This window comes from Colletes latitarsis, unplaced genomic scaffold, assembly GCF_051014445.1.
Source record: "Colletes latitarsis isolate SP2378_abdomen unplaced genomic scaffold, iyColLati1 scaffold0021, whole genome shotgun sequence".
NCBI lineage: Eukaryota > Metazoa > Arthropoda > Insecta > Hymenoptera > Colletidae > Colletes > Colletes latitarsis.
The window spans coordinates 2,706,207-2,727,856 of NW_027488371.1; the positions used below are offsets into that span (position 1 = coordinate 2,706,207).

The following is a 21,650-nucleotide window of genomic DNA, read 5'->3' on the forward strand; positions in this document are numbered from 1 at the left end:
TCTTACAACCTAGTGGCTCCTCGATTACGCATCGAGTTCGTCCACGCAATCTATTACCATCCTAGCGGCTCCCTGATTACGCATCAGGTTCGTCCGCATCTTACAGCTCCCTGATTTCGCATCAGGTTCGTCCTCGTTATCAACTATCCTAGCGGCTCCCCAATTTCGCATTGGGTTCGTCCGTGCACCTAACTAACAAATTGATACCATATTCCATACTCTCTCTCGCACTCGCAGGCCACGCGCGCTGCACGGCCCTGGCTCGTAACATGGCTGTGAAAAAGATCATTGACAAATATAATAATCACGGATTATTAAGTAATATTGATCATAAACGGCGACCGAAAAAACTCAATGAGAGTGATGTGAGGCAAATTTGCAAAGAAGTAAAAGAAAATCCTTTTCCCAGTTCTGTAAACATAGCATAAGAACTGAGTAATCTAAAGAAAGAAACGGTTAGTGCAAGAACAATCCGTGGAACACTGAATAGAGCAGGGTTATTAGGAAGAGTTCCGAGGAAGAAACGGTTACAATATGCTAAAGACCACCTCAAATATAATGCAACTTTCTGGAATGATGTTCTCTTCACTGATGAGAGTACATTCGTAATTGATCAAGACAGAAAACCGCCGAAAGTATGGAGAAGTAAAAATAGTGCATTGAAGGAACAGAACTTAGTCTATACAGTCAAACATGGAGGGGGATCTGTGATGGTCTGGGGGTGTGTGGCTGCTTCCGTGGTTGGAAATCTCGTGTTCATTGAAGATACAACGAAAAAGGAGAATTACGTTGAAATATTGCGGAGAAACTTAGAGCCTTCCGTTGCGAAATTGAATTTATCAAGAACAGAGACATTTTAAAGTGACAACGATCCGAAGCATACATCACGCATAGCAAAGGAATGGCTTTTTTACAGGACACTAAAACAATTAAAACATTCTCCGCAATCTCCAGATCTTAATAGCATAGATTTTCTATGGGATTATCTGCATTGAAAAATACGAAAAAAAGAGATGACGTTGAAAGAAACTCTCAGCAATATCATTTTAGAAGAATAGAATCAAATTTTAGCAAATTATACATCTCCATTGGTCAAATCTGTGAGAAACAGATTGACCGAATATGTAGAAAACAGCGGACATTCAACAAAATAATAATTTCACAAAAAAAAGGAAAAATTGTTATTAATAACTATAGATGTTAATTTTATATCGACTCAAGGAAAAGGGAAATTTTTTGTTCTTTGCATTATATGTTTGCTTATTGTTAAATTATTACTAAAAAAAATGTATGTTTTTTATAAAAGATAAACTGAGCTTTCAATATCATATACCTTTTTCTATTATCTTTCATACCTTTTAAATGATTTCAAACAGAAGTTGAAAACTTCAAGTGTTAACTTTATATGTATTGACGCAAACTATAGCTTTATAACACGTCGTTTACTAATGGGGCACAAGCGAATATTATTAATTTCTAGCGATGGTCCTCCTAATTAAGAGTTCGACTGGTCATTACGAAAGCAAGAAATAACTAAGCCCTCAATAACAACAATTCACGCCTGTGCAAGAAACCTTGGTTCTGTAAGCCATTGGCCGACCAGCCGCCAAACATACATTGTAGTATTTTAAAGACGACAGTGAGATCGCTTCTCGGCCTGATGGCTAAGATCAAAGTGTAGTTTGTTCTTATCAGCTTAGTATCTGATACACTCCCCATCGGGGAGTCCAGAATATTAATCTGATTTTTGGAATTTGACGGAGCTGTTGGGGCTTGCTCCACCTCTGTCGCGAGTCAGCCTGGCATTGCAGTGCCGCCAGGATTGGCTCAACAACTACACCAAAATCAGATTTAAGTATTCCTTTTATTTATTTATTGACTTTGTTAAACTTTTTAACTTTTCAACTTTTGACTTTTAACTTTTTAAACTTTTATATTCTAACTTGCTTCTCTATACACTTTGATCCTTTTTTCACTCTCTCTGCTTGTTTTTCGTTTCTGTTCTCTAAGTTTTAGGCATGGCCGAAGGATCCGGATGCGTCGCCCGGGGAAACGAGGTAATTGTGAAGTTTCCGTTCCCTAGACAATTCAACTGTCCCTACTGCTACCGAGGGACCACGGCACTACGAAAGGGAGCGGCAGTGTACCAGCGGCACGAGGATTTAGGTAAACACCTTAAGCTACACCATTCCGGGATTACGCGTAGGTTTGTATGCGGTGACTGCGGCTTCACCGACAACAGTGCTTATGCACTGAAGAGGGTGAAGCAGCATCACGCTGCAAGCCACGCGAATGGTGCACCGAATCCTCCTGCCGCTGGTGCACCATCGGCCGCCCCGGGCGACGCATCTGCATCCCCGGCCAGCGGACCCGCGGGGGGGACGGGCTCCCTCCGCGAGGGCGCGAGAAGCGAGGCCCCGCGATCCGCCGAAACGGATCGATCGACCACGCGAGGAGGCGAGCCGGCATGCGCGAGAAGATACGTGCCAGCGGTGGCGGCCTCGACCTCCCGCGGAAAGGCAAAGTCCTCCGCCCCCACAACGACGACGGCAAGGACAACGACAGGGCGGAGAACAACGGCGGCGACGGTGGCGGGAAAGAAGCCCGCCACCGCCACACTGAAGAATTTTGTTACCGTCGCCGCCAGACGCAGCGGGTCGCAGCCCGAGCCCGCAACGGCTGCACCGAGGGGGTGCAGCAGAAGGGTGACTCCGACCACCACCTTCGCGGAGGTCACCCGGGGGCCACCGGCCGCCACCACTGGGTTAACGACGACAGCCACGGCGAGGGAAACGAAGAGGACGACGCCCAAGACGCCCTCGCCGGCCGGACCGACGACAGTGGGGGGGACCACCACCACCCAGCCCCCCCCCCCCGCCGGACAACTAACCCAGACCAACTCCGGCAATCTGTCGTCGGCCGGTAGGATTGCCCCGGTGGTCGTAACATCCACGACGACGACGACGATCACGACGACCACGACGACGACCTCCGTGGTACGGGGGTCGATACCAGTGCCGGTCGTGACACCACCGCCCACCCGGGGTCCAACTCCATCGCCGAGGGGGTCAGCCGGCGGCAATTCCACCTCGCCGCCGGCGCTCGCGCCCAGGACGAGGGCGCGAGCCAGGAGAGCCGCCACCGAGCCCCCCCCCCCAGCACACCCCGGGCACACCACGACGAAGCAGGTGGATTCGCGGCACTCCCCAGGCGGTGGTACCAGTCGCGGCCAGGAGAAGGACGCCGCCGACGACATCTCCGGCGGCGCTAGGATGCCCCACCCCAAGGAGAGGAAGAAGCGCCCGGGCCGTGTCCCTCCCACCCCGGGAGGGGGACGAAGGGGGGTAACACCACCGCCCCCGTATCCCCAGGGATGGGGACGGCAAGAAGAGGGAGAAGGAGAAGACTCCCGGCCATCGAGGAGTCGTCGTCGGAAGAAGAGGCAACGACAGCGGCCCCGTCGACGTCGCCGCCGAATGAAGAATGGACAGTGGCGGCCCCCAGAAGAGGAAGGAAGAGGGCTGGGCTGCAGACCCCCGTGCCGGAGGAACAGGATGCAACGGAGGAAGGAGTAATGCCCCCTGGCAGCGCAGGAATGGTCGGTCCCTCCGTGGAGGCGGAACGGGGCCGAAATACGGACCAGGGCCCAACTAGTAGTAAGGGTAGTAATAGTAATATATATTTTGATTTTAACAGCGGGACTAATGATATGAGCAGTAAAAAAAGGTACTGTGACAGGGCCACGAGCCCTATTAATTTTAATGACAGTTGTATTCGGGACGACCAGCAAGGGAAGTTAAGTTGTGATATAATTGACGCGAGCCGGGGCTGTCCGACTAATACCCCCGGGTCAAACCGGGGCTCTGTTTGTAGAAGGACCGCGGCCCCGAGTGGAGCAACCTCTGCGGTCAGTAGAAGGAACGCCGCCGTGGACCGGAGGCAGACGGCGACGAGGGGGAGGGGGAGTGGTGTCGACCCAGGAACGTGCACACGGAGTGACCCGATGGTAACCGGAGGTAAGCGGATGCAGCGGACGCGTGGGGGGCTCAGTCATGGGCCGGAGCGGAATCCCGAAGTAATCGTGGAGCGTCCAAGGAGACGGCGCGGACCCCTCCCCGGAGCGAGCGGAGACCAATGGCTGCCCCCCGCCGACGCGGCGGCACCGAGGAAGCGTCCGAAAGGGTGCGAATCGTCGCAGCTGCGGAGGCGGTGGGGACAGCGGAGGGCTTAGAGGCCCTTGCCGCCCTTGTGGCGGATTTCTTTGGTTCGAGGCGTTCTGCACGTGGAAGGGGGGGGGGGTGCCGCAAGAGCCACTGGGGGGAGGGAGGAAGGCCGGATGCGGCGGAGAGTTTGAGGGTGCGTCCCCGAGGGGATGCCAGTTGCAACGTAGCGACCGGGGCTCCTACACGGACGGAACACGTCCGGGAAGCCACGCGAATACAGCGTCTGTTCCGAACGAACCGCAAGCGAGCAGTGCAGGAGGTGCTACCCGAGCAATCTCCGCACTGCCAAGTGCCCAAGGACATTGTCCAAGGGCACTTTAGTTCTATATATGCGGCTCGGGACCGTTTGGAACACTTCCCGGCGCTCCACCACGACCAGCCGGATGAAGGCACCAATGAGGCACTGGAGAGGCCCTTCGGGTCGGCCGAGGTGTTTAACCGCCTCCGGGGGATGAAAAAATCATCCCCCGGACCGGATGGAATCTCCTACGGAAGGAGTCAAATACCATCTTGATCTACAAGAAAGGAGAGAGGGATGACCTCAGAAACTGGCGTCCCATCGCCATGGGCGACGTAATCCCCAAATTCTTCGCGGCCGTGATGGCCGACCGCCTTACCCGCTGGGCCGTCCAAAATCGACGTCTCTCCCCGGCACAAAAGGGCTTCCTGCCGTATGAGGGGTGCCTTGAGCACAACTTCGTTCTGCAGGAGGCCCTTGCCGACGCGAAGCGACGGCGGAGGGAATTGGTGGTTGCGTGGCTGGACCTCTCCAATGCTTTTGGTTCGGTCCCCCACGCCACCATCTTAAACGCGCTGGCCGGTGCCGGTGCCCCCCTGCGATCGTCAACCTCGTCCGGTGTCTGTACACCGATTGCACGACGAGGGTCCGTACTGCCGAAGGATTCGCCGATAGGATCCCCATGCAGTCGGGAGTAAGACAGGGCTGCCCCTTGAGCCCAATACTCTTCAACCTGGCAATCGAACCCGTGGTCCGTCAAGCCGCGGAGTCGAGGGTCGGGTACGAGATGGCGGGCTTTAAGGTAGCAGCCCTGGCTTACGCGGATGATATCGCATTGATCGCGACATCCCCCGAGACCATGAGAGGGTTATTGGTTGCAGCAGAGGCCACGGCGCGGAGTCTGGGCCTCGCGTTCAACCCGGGGAAGTGCGCGACGCTGCACGTCCTTGGAAGCGGCGCGGTGGCCCGGACCGAGTTTGGCCTCAACGAGAGACTCGTTCCAGCGCTCGGAGACGGAGACACCTACGAACACCTGGGCATTCCCACCGGGGTTCGGATCGACCAGACGCCCTACTCCACGATCCGGGATGTGCTGAGGGACCTGGGGGCGGTGGATCGCTCCCTACTAGCCCCGTGGCAGAAGGTGGAAACCTTAAGATCGGTCATAATTCCACGGGTGGATTTCCTGCTACGGGGCGTCAGCGTGAGAAAGTCGGCATTGGCGGAGGTAGACAAGGCTGTTAGGCGCGCGGCCAAGGGATAGCTCAATTTGCCGCAGCGGGCCAGCGCGGAGGTAGTTTACATTCCCCCTTCGTGGGGAGGATGCGGACTCCTCCCGCTGGCTGACCTGGCTGATGTGACGACCGCGGCCCATGCGTTCAGGCTTCTGAACGCACGGGACCCGGTCGTTGCATCACTGGCAAGGGCGTCCCTTGATACAGTGGAGTACCTGTCGGGTCGTTTGACCGGGGACTTCGCGTGGCCAACCAGCGGATGTGCCTCATTCTGGTCACGGGTGCGGTCCGCCGCGTTCAGGTCTGCGGCGCGTTTCGGTTTTCGGTGGAAGTGGGACGATGGTCGGACCGAGCTTTCGGTGGAGATCGCCACGCGGGGCGAGCCGGTCGTGGTGTCACCAGGAGCGAAGGCGGAGATAATCCGCCGGATGAGGGCGGCAGTGGCTGAGCACTACGGAACGACACTGGTCCGGAAAGCAGACCAGGGGAAGGTTTTCGGCGTGACCTCCCGCCATGCGGTGAGCAATCACTTCATGCGTGGGGGGTCATTTACTCGCTTCGCCGACTGGCGCTTTATTCATCGCGCGCGCCTTGATGTCCTCCCACTCAATGGAGCAATCCGTTGGGGGGAGGGCGATAAACGATGTCGGCGGTGCGGGTTTAAGCTCGAGAGCCTTCCTCACGTGCTCGGGCACAGCGGCGTTCACTCGGCGGCTCGCCAACTCCGACACCACGGCTTGGTTCGCAGGCTTGCGAGGGCGATCCGTCTTCCGGGCGCCCTCCGGGTTGACCGGCGTGTCCCGGGTGTCCCTGACGAACTGACGGCCTTGTGTCCTGACAAAGTCGTGACGCATGAGCCGTCACGGTCCGTTCACCTGGTCGGAGAAGTTGCGCAAATACGCGCCCATAGGGTGTGCCCTCCGCCGGCGCGGCTAACACCGTCCACGTGGACGCGTTCATCGTCGGGGCCCTGGGCGCATGGCGCCCGGAGAACGAGGCCCTCTTAAAAACGCTGCGCGTCTCGTGGTTCTACGCGAGGACCATGAGACGACTCATGGTTTCGGAGACCAAAGCCTGGTCCAGGGACATCTACGTGGAGCACGTTTCCGGGATTCGGCAGTACCCTGCCCCAACCGCGGCGCCTGAAGCCAACCAGGACACGGCGGCGCCGACAAGAATGACCAATTTCCAAGAGAACCGAGCGGGACGAGGGGCCGAAATGAATAACATGCTCCGTGCTCAAGAGGACGAATAGCAGGCGTCCTCTGTAACCCTGTTCTTTCTTTCCTTCTAATCGCTTATTCTCAATTCATTCTTACTGCTTCTCTCTATTAGGTATTATTGCGGCCCTATACACCGACGAACTGTTATATTTTATACCTTTTGTTCTTTTTCTTTGTTACTTCGATACTGTTGTGTTTATCTATTTATTATACCTTTTTTTTATATTTTCTTGTTTTTTTATTTATTTATTAGATATAATACTGTTGCTTACATTTTATATATATACATATATGTGTTAACCCGCCAGCGGAGCGACGGGATGCATGAGATGTGTTATGACTGCAAGGGCGTAGGGGGAATGTCCCTGCGCCCTTTGTGAATTATGATTTAACGTAATTTTAGTAAATTCTGATGTATACATCTGTACCTAATCTCCGGGGCCTTGGCTCCGGGGAAACATTATTTGAAAAGAAACGCTGTTATCTGTTCTTATCAGCTTAATATCTGATTCACTCCCCATTGGGGAGTCAGAATATTAATCTGATTTTTGGAAATTGACGGACCAATTGAAGCCTGATCCACCTCTGTCGCGAGTCAGCCTGGCATTGCAGTGCCGCCAGGATGATGGGGGTGGAACTGCCCCCCCAATTCCAGTCCGGCGCTAGGGGAGACACACTCGGTGGCATGGTGCGTCCATGAGCCACCAGCCGCCGAGGGGTAGAAATGGGGTCGCGGGCGGTTGCGAGTTAGGGCTCGCAGCCGCCACTAAACGCAGCCCCGAGACGGATGGCAGCGGGACGGAGTGACCTCGTCCTGCCGCCATGAGATAGCGTGACAGCCGGGGGGACCCACTTTGTCCCCCCGTGAATGGGCGCACAACGGTGACGATACAGCACCGCGTGCGACCGCGCGACGAGGTTCATGGGCGGCATCCTCGCAAGAACCGTCGCCGCCTCATGCGATACGGTCCGGTACCCGCGGATGACCCTCAACGCCATCCGCCTCTGCACCCGACGCAGCATCGTCATGCTGCGCCGGGAGGCCGCCAGGTCGTCCGCCCAGACGGGGGCCCCGTATAGGGCCACCGACTGAACCATTGCCACATAGAGGCGGCGAACTCGTCCCGCTGGGCCCCCCAGGTTGGGGAGGATCCGGCCTAAAGCCGAGACCATCCTCTACAACCGGGGAACCAGGCAGCGGAAATGCTCCTCGAAGCGCCAGTAGCTATCGAGGATCAGCCCCAGATACCTCATCCGGGCCTTCACCTCGATATCAGCCACACCCACCCGAATCAGAGGGGGTGGCGGATCCTGCCGAGGTGAATGGAACGCTATCACCTCGGTCTTATGGACCGCCACCGTCACCCCCATCCCCCTGATCCGGTCGACGACGCGTTGCGCCCCCTCCTCGGCGAGGCGTTTGGCCCTCCCCCACTGAGCCCCGACGGCCAGCACCAGTGTGTCATCTGCGTAACACACTTGCACTCTTGGACTCTTGGAGGCTGCGACCCACTGCCCCGGAGTGGCCACGGTGGGCGGAGCCTTGGCTCAACCCTCTTTCGCCTTCCCCGACTGTACCGGCACAGATCGGGGATGCACAGCCTTCCTACAGACCGTTCTTCCGGGGAGGAGTTCATCCCGGAAGGCGGCCAACTTTCGCTCTATCATTTACCCAATCCTCCTCAGAAGTTTATCCTCTGAGGAGGACAGGGAACTTTGCACGGACGGAGTGCGGGTGGAAGGGCCCGTATGGCCCCGCACCACCACCGCCGCACTCCGCTTGTTTACTACCGCCGGGGGGCGCGACGGAGGAGGAGGGAGGATGGGAGGGAGGGCCACGCTACTCCACCGCGCCTCTGCCCTCCTCCTCCCCCGCCACCCCACCTCCAACAGGAGCTGCAGACGGGCGTTCCGCCTGGTCAGCTCCTGCGCCGCCTCCCTCATCTTCTGCGTAGCCTCACTCAGGGCCTCTGCGTCGCCGCTCTTCTGCATCTTAAAGGAGCAGGATGCGGCCACCTTCTCCACTCGCCTCAGACACGAGGAGATCCTCTCGGATATCTCCACAGTGACCTCGTCCCTGTGGCAACTGAGCATAACAACAGGGCTCATTGCTCTGCCCACTCCGTCGACGGCCTGCCCCGTCCGCTTCCTCTTGGAGCCTATGTGGCTCCTGGTGGAGGAGAAGGACGAGACTGACGCAGTCTGGACGTCCTCCTCCACCCTCCACGAAGCCGGGCTAGGTGCTGAGTGAGGCGCTAGCGCCGTCACCCTAGCCCCAACTCCGTCTTCGTCCTCCCTCACCGAACTATCCCGTCCCATCCCCGTTTTAGTTAGAAAAGCCATACTGTCCCCACGCGTAGGTCGGAAATAAAGGTCCACCCAGGCAGAGCCGCTTTATCCGGGTAAGCCTAATACTCCGGGGGTTCGGCAGGTGCCCCCAGAGGAGGTCGCTTGGGATTGGGCCTTTTCCCCCAACCATGCATCCCATCGCCACGCACCATAGCTTAGGATTGGAGGCGATTTTATAGAGTCGCCATACTCGCGGCCCGGGCGGTTAAGCCAAGGCCCCCGTACCTCTTGCCGTCACGTACCATTCAAAAAACCAAAGAAGGAATTGGGAATGGGTTGTTGTGACGACCAACAGGAGGCTTATGGTCTGAATAGCATCAGGTACCTCGGGGTCGCTACGCCCCGTACTGCAGCCAACGATTTCCGGCACAGCCCCTGAGGGAGAAAGGACAGGTCTACGGACTCCCGTGCCGGGGGGGGGGGGGCAGAAAACGACGGGAAGAGACGGAACGAACCCTGGCAGCGCGAGATCGGTCGATCTTTCCGTGGAGGCGGAACAGAGCCGCAACATGGACCAAGCCCCAAATACTAATAACAATTTTAAGTACCTGACTAAAAATAACAGTAGTAGAAGGTACTGCAATAGGGCCACCAACCCCATTAATTTTAATTTTAATATGTACGACGACCCGCATACGGACTCTAATTATAACATACCAGAACCGAACCGGGGCAATCCGATTAATATCCCCGAGTCAAACCGAGGATCTAATTTCAGACGAACTGCAGCTCCGAGTGATACGACCTCTGCGGTCGTCACCAGCGACGCGAATGCCAAAAACGGGGCGAACAACGAAAACGAAGCAAATAGGAATGACGGGGCGATCAACGAAAACGGGCCCAATAAGGGGACGGGGCGTCTAGCGGTAACGGGCCGAAAAGGGGTACGGGGCGAATGTCGAAGACAGGGCGAACGACGAAAAGGGGGTGAATAGGTATGACGGGGCAAACAGCGAAAACGGGACGAATAGGGGGACAGGGCGCCCAGCGAAAACGGGCCGAATATGGGGACGGGGCGAATGGCAATAGCGGGACAAATAGCGGGCCAGACGAATGGCAATAACGGGGCGAATAAGGAAGGCGGGGCGACCAGCGAAAACGGGGCAACTAAGGGGTCGGGGGCGAACAAGGGACGGGATCAACAGCGAAAACGCGCCGATTAGGGAGACGCGGCCAATGGCAATAACGGGGCGAACGAGGAAGACGGTGCGATCAGCCAAAACGGGCCGAATAGACGGACGTGGCGTCCAGCAGTAACGGGTCGTATAGGGGGACGGATCGACAAGCGAAAACGGGCCGAATAGGGAGACGGGGCCAATGTCAAAGAAGAGGCGAACAACGAAAATAGGACGAATGGGAATGAGGTGGGGAATACGGAATACGGGGCGACCTGCGAAAACGGGTCAAATAGGGGGACGGGGCGAATGGCAAAACGGGACAAATGGGGGGCCAGACAAATGGCAATAACGCCGCGAATGGGGAAGGCAGGAAGACCAGCAAAAACGGGGCAAATATGGGATCGGGGCGTACAAGGGACGGGTGACCAGCGTAATCGGACCGAATACAGGAACGGGGCGAACATCGTTAACGGGACAAATAGGAATGAGGGGCGAACAGCGAAATCGTGCCGAATAGGGGGACGGGGCAAACGACGAAAACGGGCCGAATACGGGAACGGGGCGACCAGCGAAATCGGGACGAATAGGGGGACGGGGCGAACAACGAAAACGGGGAAAGTAGGAATCACGGGGCGACCAGCGATAAGGGGCCGAGTAAGGGGACGAGGCAAATGGTAAAAACGGGGCGAATAAGGAAGTCGAGGCGACCAGCGTAAATGGGCTGAATTGGGGGACTGGGCGAATGGCATAACGGGACAAATGAGGGGCAGACGAATGGCACTAACGTGGCGACGAGCGAAAACGGGGCAATTAAGGGGTCGGGGCGAACAAGGGACGGGTGACCAGCGTAATCGGACCGAATAGCGGGGGGGGGGGGGGGGGGGGTCGAATGCCGAAAACGGGGCGAACATCGTTAACGGGGCAAATAGGAATGAGTGGCGAACAGCGAAAACGGGCCGAATAGGGAGACGGGGCGAACAACGAAAACGGGCCGAATCGGGAAACGGGGCGGATGGCAATAACGGGACAAATGGGGGGCCAGACAAATGGCAATAACGGGGCGAATGAGGAAGGCAGGAAGACCAGCAAAAACGGGGCAAATATGGGATCGGGGCGTACAAGGGACGGGTGACCAGCGTAATCGGACCGAATACAGGAACGGGGCGAACATCGTTATCGGGGCAAATGGGAATGTGGGGCGAACAGCGAAATCGGGCCGAATAGGGGGACGGGGCGAATATCGAAGACTGGGCGAACAACGAAAACGGAGAAAAAAGGAGTGACGGGGCGACCAACGAACCCGTTCCGAATACAGGGACGGGACGAATGTCGAAGACAGGGCGAACGACGAAAAGGTGGTGAATAGGTATGACGGGGCAAACACCGAAAACGGGCCGAATGGGGGGCGGGGCGACCAGCGAAAACGGACGAATAGGGGGACGGGGCAAATTGGAATGAGGGGGCGACCAGCTAAAACTGGCCGAATAGGGGGTCGGAGCGACTAGCCAAAGCGGGGCTAATATGGGGACGGGGCGAACGACCAGAATGGGGTGATATGGAATGACGGGGGGACCAGTGATAATGGGCCAAATTGGGGGGACGGGGCAAACGACGAAAACGGGCCGAATAGGGAGACGGGGCGACCAGCGAAAGCGGGCCGAATAGGGCTACGGGGTGAATGTCGAAAACGGGGCAAACGACGGAAAGGGGGTGAATAGGAATGACGGGGCGACCAGCGATAACAGGCCGAATGGGGGGGACAGGGCGACCAGCGAAAACGGGCCGAATAGGGGGGCGGGACAAATGGTAAAAACGGGGCGAATCAGCAAGACGGGGCGACCAGCGTGAACAGGCCGGAAAAGGTGACGGGGCCAATGTCCAAGAAGGGGCGAACAACGAAAATAGGGCGAATACAAATGACGCGGGAAATGAGGAATTCGAGGTGCCCAGAGAAAACGTGTAGTATAGGGGGACGGAGCGAGCAGCGAAAACGGGCCGAATAGGGGGACGGAGCGACCAGCGAAAAGGGGCCGAATAAGGGGACGAGGCAAATGGTAAAAACGAGGCGACCACCGTCAACGGTCGGGAAAGGGTGACGTGGCGAGTGTCAAAGAAGGGGCGAACAATGAAAATAGGGCGAATAGGAAGGACGTGGGGAATAAGGAATGCGGGACGCCCAGAGCAAACGAGTAGAATAGGGGGCGGGGCAATCAGCAAAAACGGGCCGAATAGGCGGACGGGGCGATCAGCGAAAACGGGCCGAAAAGGGGGACGGGGCGAATGACGACAACGGGGCAAACAGGAATGAGGGGGCGACCAGCGAAAACGAGCCGAATAGGGAAACGGGACCAATGTTGAAAAAGGGGGCGACCAACGAAAATAGGGAGAATAGGAATGACGTGGGGAATAAGGAATAGGGGGCGTCCAGCGAAAACGGGCCGAATAGGGGGACGGGGCAAATGCTAAAAACGGGGCGAATAAGCAAGACGGGGCGACCAACGTAAACGAGCCTGAAAGGGTGACGGGGCGAATGTCCAAGAAGGGGCGAACAATGAAAGTAGGGCGAATAGTAGTAACGTGGGGAATATGGAATACGGGGCGACCAGCGAAAACGGGCCGAATAGGGGGACGGGGCGAACAACGACAACGGGACAAATTGGAATGAGGGGGTAACCAGCGAAAACGGGCCGAATAGGGAGACGGGGCCAATGGCAATAACGGGCCGAATGAGGAAGACGGGCGACCAGCGCAAACAAGCCAAACAAGGGGTCGGGGCGAGCAAGGGTCGGAGTGACCATCGTAATTGGTCCGAATATGGGGACGGGGCGAATGCCAAAACGGGGCAAATAGGAATGGGGGCGACCAGCGAAAACGGGCCGAATAGGGGGCGGGACAAATGGTAAAAACGGGGCGAATAAGCAAGACGGGGCGACCAGCGTAAACGGGCCGGAAAAGGTGACGGGGCCAATGTCCAAGAAGAGGCGACCAACGAAAATAGGGCGAATTCAGATGACGCGGGGAATGAGGAATTCGGGGTACCCAGAGAAAACGGGTAGAATGGGGGGACGGGGCGAGCAGCGAAGACGGGCCGAATAGGAAGGCGGGACAAATGGTAAAAACGGGGTGAATAAGCAAGACGGGGCGACCAGCGTGAACGGGCCGGAAAAGGTGACGGGGCCAATGTCCAAGAAGAGGCGACCAACGAAAATAGGGCGAATACAGATGACGCGGGGAATGAGGAATTCGGGGTGCCCAGAGAAAATGGGTAGAATAGGGGGACGGGGCGACCAGCGAAAGCGGGCCGAATAGGGGGACGGGGCGAATCACGAAGACGGGGCGAACAACGAAACAACGAAAACGGGGAAAATAGGAATAACGGGGCAACCAGAGAACACGGTCCAAATACGGAGACGGGACGAATGTCGAAGACGGGGCGAACAACGAAAAGGGGGTGAATAGGAATGACGGGGCGACCAGCGATAACGGGCCGAATAGGGGGACGTGGCGACCAGCGAAAACGGGCCCAATATGGGGACGGGGCAAATGGTAAAAACGGGACGAGTAAGCAAGACGGAACGACCAGCGGAAATGGGTCGGAACGGGTGACGGGGCGAATGTCCAAGAAGGGGCGAACAACGAAAATTGGGCGAATAGAAGTGACGTGGGAAATAAGGAATTACGAGGCGACCAGCGAAACCGAGCCGAATAGGGGGACGGAGTGAACAACGACAACGGGGCATATTGGAATGAGGGGACGACCAGCGAAAACGGGTTGAATAGGGAGGCGGGGCCGATGGCAATAACGGGGCGAATGAGGAAGACGGGGCGACCAGCGCAAACAAGCCAAACAAGGAGTCGGGGCGAACAAGGGACGGGTTGACCAGCGTAATTGGTCCGAATATGGGGACGGGGCGAATGCCAAAACGGGGCAAATAGGAATGGGGGCGACCAGCGAAAACGGGCCGAATAGGGGGCGGGACAAATGGTAAAAACGGGGCGAATAAGCAAGACGGGGCGACCAGCGTAAACGGGCCGGAAAAGGTGACGGGGCCAATGTCCAAGAAGAGGCGACCAACGAAAATAGGGCGAATTCAGATGACGCGGGGAATGAGGAATTCGGGGTACCCAGAGAAAACGGGTAGAATGGGGGGACGGGGCGAGCAGCGAAGACGGGCCGAATAGGGGAACGGGGCGAACAACGAAAACGGGGAAAGTAGGAATGACGGGGCGACCAGCGATAAGGGGCCGAGTAAGGGGACGGGGCAAATGGTAAAAACGAGGCGAATAAGGAAGACGAGGCGACCAGCGTAAACGGGCTGAATTGGGGGACGGGGCGAATGGCAATAACGGGACGAATGGCACTTACGGGGCGACGAGCGAAAACGGGGTAATTAAGGGGTCGGGGCGAACAAGGGACGGGTGACCAGCGTAATCGGACCGAATAGCGGGACGGGCGAATGCCGAAAACGGGGAGAACATCGTTAAGGGGGCAAATAGGAATGAGGGGCGAACAGCGAAAACGGGCCGAATAGGGAGACGGGGCGAACAACGAAAACGGGAAAACTGGGGGGACGGGGCGACCAACGAATGCGGGCCGAATAGGGGGACGGGGCGATCATCGAGACGGGGCGAACAACGAAAACGGGGAAAATAGGAATGACGGAGCGACCAACGAACGCGGTCCGAATACGGGGACGGGACGAATGTCGAAGACGGGGCGAACGACGTAAAGGGGGTGAATAGGTATGACGGGACAAACAGCGAAATCGGGCCGAATAGGGAGACGGGACCAATGGCAATAACGGGGCAAATAGGAATGAGGGGCGACCAGCCAAAACGTACCGAATTGACGAACGGGGCGACTAGCGAAAATGGGTCGAATAGGGTGACGGGGCGAATTTCGGAGAAGGGCGAACAATGGAAAGAGGGCAAATAGGAGTGACGTGGGGAATAAGGAATACGGGGCGACCAGCGAAGACTGGTCAAATAGGGGGCAGGGCGAACAACGACAACGGAGCAAATAGAAATGCGAGGGCGACCAGCGAAAACGGGTCGAATAGGGGCGAATATCGAAGACGGGGCGAACAGCGAAAACGGGGAAAATAGGAATGACGGGGCGACCAACGAACACGGTCCGAATACGGAGACGAGGCGAATGTCGGAAAAGGGGCGGACGACGACAACGGGGCAAATAGGAGTGAGAGAGCGACCAGCGACAACGGGCCAAATAGGGGGACGGGGCGACCAACGAAAACGGGCCGAATACGGAGACGAGGCGAATGTCGGAAAAGGGGCGGACGACGACAACGGGGCAAATAGGAGTGAGAGAGCGACCAGCGATAACGGGCCAAATAGGGGTACGAGGCGAACAACGAAAACGGGCCGAATAGAGGGACGGGGTGACCAACGAAAACGAGCCGAATAGGGGTACGGGGCGAATGTCGAAGACGGGCCCAATGTCGAACACGGGGCGAACGACGAAAAGGGGGTGAATAGGTATGACGGGACAAACAGCGAAATCGGGCCGAATAGGGAGACGGGACCAATGGCAATAACGGGGCAAATAGGAATGAGGGGCGACCAGCCAAAACGTACCGAATTGACGAACGGGGCGACTAGCGAAAATGGGTCGACTAGGGTGACGGGGCGAATTTCGGAGAAGGGCGAACAATGGAAAGAGGGCAAATAGGAGTGACGTGGGGAATAAGGAATACGGGGCGACCAGCGAAGACTGGTCAAATAGGGGGCAGGGCGAACAACGACAACGGAGCAAATAGAAATGCGAGGGCGACCAGCGAAAACGGGTCGAATAGGGGCGAATATCGAAGACGGGGCGAACAGCGAAAACGGGGAAAATAGGAATGACGGGGCGACCAACGAACACGGTCCGAATACGGAGACGAGGCGAATGTCGGAAAAGGGGCGGACGACGACAACGGGGCAAATAGGAGTGAGAGAGCGACCAGCGATAACGGGCCAAATAGGGGGACGGGGCGAACAACGAAAACGGGCCGAATAGAGGGACGGGGTGACCAACGAAAACGAGCTGAATCGGGGTACGGGGCGAATGTCGAAGACGGGCCAAATGTCGAACACGGGGCGAACAACGAATTGAAGTGAATGGGAAAGACGTGTGGAACAAGGAATACAGGAGGACCAACGAACACGGATCGAATATGGGGACGCGGCGACCAGCGAAAGCGGGCCGAATAAGAGGACGGGGCTGCCACCGAAAACGAGCCAAATAGGGTGACGGGGCGAATGTCGAAGAAGGGCAAACAATGGAAAGAGGGCGAATAGGAGTGACGTGGGGAATAAGGAATGCAGGGCGCCCAGAGCAAACGAGTAGAATAGGGGGCGGGGCAACCAGCAAAAACGGGCCGAATAGGCGGACGGGGCGAGCGACGACAACGGGATAAATAGGAATGAGGGGGCGACCAGCGAAAACGGGCCGAATAGGGAAACGGGGCGGATGGCAATAACGGGACAAATGGGGGGCCAGACAAATGGCAATAACGGGGCGAATGAGGAAGGCAGGAAGACCAGCAAAAACGGGGCAAATATGGGATCGGGGCGTACAAGGGACGCCTGACCAGCGTAATCGGACCGAATAGAGGAACGGGGCGAACATGGTTATCGGGACAAATAGGAATGAGGGGCGAACAGCGAAAACGGGCCGAATAGGGAGACGGGGCGAACAGCGAAATCGGGCCGCATAGGGAGACGGGACCAATGGCTATAACGGGGCAAATAGGAATGAGGGGCGACCAGCCAAAACGTACTGAATTGACGAACGGGGTGATCAGCGAAAACGGGCCAAATGGGGGGACAGGGCGAACAACGAAAACGGGGTGAATGGGAATGACGGGGCGGGCAGCGAAAACGGGCGGAATTGGGGGACGGGGCGATCAGTGAAAACGGCGCGGATGTCGAAGACGGAGCGAACAACGAAAATGGTGTGAATAGGTATGACGGGGCGACCTGCGAAAACAGGCCGGATTGGGGGACGGGGCAAATGGTAAAAACGGGGCGAATAAGGAAAACGAGGCGAACAGCGTAAACGGGCCGAATAGGGGGACGGGGCAAATGTCGATGACGGGACGAACGGCGAAAATGGGCCCAATATGGGGTCGGGGCGAAAGTCGACGACGGGGCGCACGATGAGAAGGGGGTGAATTGTAATGACGGCGGACCAGCGATAACGGGCCAAATAGGGGGACGGGGAGAACATCGAAAACGTGGCGAATAAGGAAGACAAGGCGACCGGCGAAAACGGACCGAACAAGGGGACGGGACGACCAGCGAAAACGGGTCGAATATGGGGACGCGGCAACCAGCGATAACGGGCCAAATAGGGGGACGGAACGAACGAAGAAAACGGGCCGAATAGGGGGACGGGGCGACAGGTGAAAATGGATCGAATAGGGGGACGGGGCGACTAGCGAAAACGGGCCGAATAGGGAGACGCAGCAAATGGTAAAAATGGGGCGGCCAACCTAAACGGGCCGAATAAGCAGTCGGGGCAAATGGTAAAAACGGGGCAAATAAACATGACGGGGCAACCAGCGTAAACGGGCCGGAGATGGTGGCGGGCGAATGTCCAAGAAGGGGCGAACAACGAATGTACGGCGAATAGTAGTAACCTGGGGAATAAGGAATACGGGGCGACCAGCGAAAACGGGCCGCATACGGAGACGGGGTGAACGACGACAACGCGGCAAATAGGAATGAGGGGGCGATCAGCGAAAACGGGCCGAATCGGGAAACGGGGCGAATGGCAATAACGGGACAAATAGGGGGCCAGACAATTGGCAATAACGGGGCGAATGAGGAAGGCTGGAAGACCAGCGAAAACGGGACAAATATGGGGTCGGGGAGTACAAAGGACGGGTGACCAGCGTAATCGGACCGAATACAGGAACGGGGCGAACATCGTTATCGGGGCAAATGGGAATGTGGGGCGAACAGCGAAAACGGGCCGAATAGGGGGACGGGGCGACCAGCGAAAATGGATCGAATAGGGGGACGGGGCGACTAGCGAAAACGGGGCGAATAGGGGGACGGGGCAAATGGTAAAAACGGGGCGAATAAGCAAGACGGGGCGACCAGCGTAAACGGGCCGGAAAGGGTGACGGGGCGAATGTCCAAGTAGAGGCGAACAACGAAAATAGGGCGAATACGAATGACGCGGGGAATGTGGAATTCGGGGCGCCCAGAGAAAACGGGTAGAATAGGAATGACGGGGCGACCAGCGATACCGGGCCGAATAGGGGGACGTGGCGACCAGCGAAAACGGGCCCAATATGGGGACGGGGCAAATGTCGAAGTCGGGGCGAACGACGAGAATGGGGTGCATTGGAATGACGGCGGACCAGCGATAACGGGCCCAATAGGGGGACGCGGCGACCAGCGAAAGCGGGCCCAATATGCGGCGACGGGGCGAATGCCTAAGACGGGGCGAACGACGAGAATGGGGCGAATAGGAACGACGGGGGGACCAGCGATAAGGGGCCGAGTAAGGGGACGGGGCAAATGGTAAAAACAGGGCGAATAAGGAAGACGAGGCGACCAGCGTAAACGGGCTGAATTGGGGGACGGGGCGAATGGCAATAACGGGACAAATGGGGGGCAGACGAATGGCACTAACGGGGCGACGAGCGAAAACGGGGCAATTAAGGGGTCGGGGCGAACAAGGGACGGGTGACCAGCGTAATCGGACCGAATACAGGAAAGGGCCGAACATCGTTATCGGGACAAATAGGAATGAGGGGCGAACAGCGAAAACGGGCCGAATAGGGGCCGGGGCGACCAACGAAAGCGGGCCGAATAAGAGGACAGGGCGTCCAGTGAAAACGGGCCGAATAGGGAGACGGGGCGGATGGCAATAACGGGACAAATGGGGGGCTAGACAAATGGCAATAACGGGGCGAATGAGGAAGGCAGGAAGACCAGCAAAAACGGGGCAAATATGGGATCGGGGCGTACAAGGGATGGGTGACTAGCGTAATCGGACCGAATACAGGAAAGGGCCGAACATCGTTATCGGGACAAATAGGAATGAGGGGCGAACAGCGAAAACGGGCCGAATAGGGGGACGGGGCGAATATCGAAGACGGGGCGAACAACGAAATCGGGCCGAATAGGGGGACGGGGTGAACAACGAAAACGGGCCGAATAGGGGCACAGGGCGAATGTCGATGACGGGACGAACGTCGAAAATGGGCCCGATATGAGGTCGGGGCGAATGTCGAAGACGGGGCGAACGATGAGAAGGGGGTGAATAGGAATGACGGCAGACCAGCGATAACGGGCCAAATAGGGCGACGGGGCGAACGACGAAAACGGGCCGAATAGGGAGACGGGGTGACCAACGAAAACGGGCCGAATAGGGGTACGGGGCGAATGTCGAAGACAGGGCGAACGACGAAAAGGGTGCGAATAAGGAAGGCGGGGCGACCAGCGAAAACGGGGCAAGTAAGGGGTCGGGGGCGAACAAGGGACGGGATCACCAGCGAAAACGCGCCGACTAGGAAGACGCGGCCAATGGCAATAACGGGGCGAACGAGGAAGACGGGGCGACCAGCGCAAACAAGAGAAACAAGGGGTCGGGGCGAACAAGGGACGGGGTGACCAGCGTAATTGGTCCGAATATGGGGACGGGGCGAATGCCAAAACGGGGCAAATAGGAATGGGGGCGACCAGCGAAAACGGGGCAAATAGGAATGGGGGCGACCAGCGAAAACGGGCCGAATAGGGGGACGGGGCAAATGGTAAAAACGGGGCGAATAAGCAAGACGGGACGACCAGCGGAAACGGGCCGGAAAAGGTGACGGGGCCAATGTCCAAGAAGAGGCGACCAACGAAAATAGGGCGAATACAGATGACGCGGGGAATGAGGAATTCGGGGTGCCCAGAGAAAATGGGTAGAATAGGGGGACGGGGCGACCAGCGAAAGCGGGCCGAATAGGGGGACGGGGCGAATCACGAAGACGGGGCGAACAACGAAACAACGAAAACGGGGAAAATAGGAATAACGGGGCAACCAGAGAACACGGTCCAAATACGGAGACGGGACGAATGTCGAAGACGGGGCGAACAACGAAAAGGAGGTGAATAGGAATGACGGGGCGACCAGCGATAACGGGCCGAATAGGGGGACGTGGCGACCAGCGAAAACGGGCCCAATATGGGGACGGGGCAAATGGTAAAAACGGGACGAGTAAGCAAGACGGAACGACCAGCGGAAATGGGTCGGAACGGGTGACGGGGCGAATGTCCAAGAAGGGGCGAACAACGAAAATTGGGCGAATAGAAGTGACGTGGGAAATAAGGAATTACGAGGCGACCAGCGAAACCGAGCCAAATAGGGGGACGGAGCGAACAACGACAACGGGGCATATTGGAATGAGGGGACGACCAGCGAAAACGGGTTGAATAGGGAGGCGGGGCCAATGGCAATAACGGGGCGAATGAGGAAGACGGGGCGACCAGCGCAAACAAGCCAAACAAGGAGTCGGGGCGAACAAGGGACGGGTTGACCAGCGTAATTGGTCCGAATATGGGGACGGGGCGAATGCCAAAACGGGGCAAATAGGAATGGGGGCGACCAGCGAAAACGGGCCGAATAGGGGGCGGGACAAATGGTAAAAACGGGGCGAATAAGCAAGACGGGGCGACCAGCGTAAACGGGCCGGAAAAGGTGACGGGGCCAATGTCCAAGAAGAGGCGACCAACGAAAATAGGGCGAATTCAGATGACGCGGGGAATGAGGAATTCGGGGTACCCAGAGAAAACGGGTAGAATGGGGGGACGGGGCGAGCAGCGAAGACGGGCCGAATAGGGGGACGGGGCGACCAGCGAAATCGGGCCGAATAGGGGAACGGGGCGAACAACGAAAACGGGGAAAGTAGGAATGACGGGGCGACCAGCGATAAGGGGCCGAGTAAGGGGACGGGGCAAATGGTAAAAACGAGGCGAATAAGGAAGACGGGGCGACCAGCGTAAACGGGCTGAATTGGGGGACGGGGCGAATGGCAATAACGGGACGAATGGCACTTACGGGGCGACGAGCGAAAACGGGGTAATTAAGGGGTCGGGGCGAACAAGGGACGGGTGACCAGCGTAATCGGACCGAATAGCGGGACGGGCGATTGCCGAAAACGGGGAGAACATCGTTAAGGGGGCAAATAGGAATGAGGGGCGAACAGCGAAAACGGGCCGAATAGGGAGACGGGGCGAACAACGAAAACGGGAAAACTGGGGGG

At 57.2% G+C, this 21,650-nt stretch overlaps 1 protein-coding gene, 1 non-coding gene and 1 pseudogene across 2 annotated transcripts; all 3 read left to right on the forward strand.

Moving 5' to 3' along the window:
- The first annotated feature begins 1,644 nt into the window (after positions 1–1,644).
- On the forward strand, positions 1,645–1,836 carry LOC143350701 (U2 spliceosomal RNA). Its single transcript, XR_013081217.1, has one exon. It is a non-coding gene; the product is annotated as a U2 spliceosomal RNA (small nuclear RNA).
- A 5,542-nt stretch (positions 1,837–7,378) lies between these two features.
- On the forward strand, positions 7,379–7,555 carry LOC143350703 (U2 spliceosomal RNA; annotated as a pseudogene).
- A 4,351-nt stretch (positions 7,556–11,906) lies between these two features.
- On the forward strand, positions 11,907–15,116 carry LOC143350697 (uncharacterized; the record flags this gene model as incomplete). The annotated part of the gene is made up of 4 exons (XM_076782724.1): positions 11,907–11,990; positions 13,011–13,072; positions 13,536–13,554; positions 15,015–15,116. Coding segments are annotated over 4 exons (267 nt in total), but the record flags the coding sequence as incomplete, so codon positions are not given.
- Between the last annotated feature and the right edge of the window lie 6,534 nt (positions 15,117–21,650).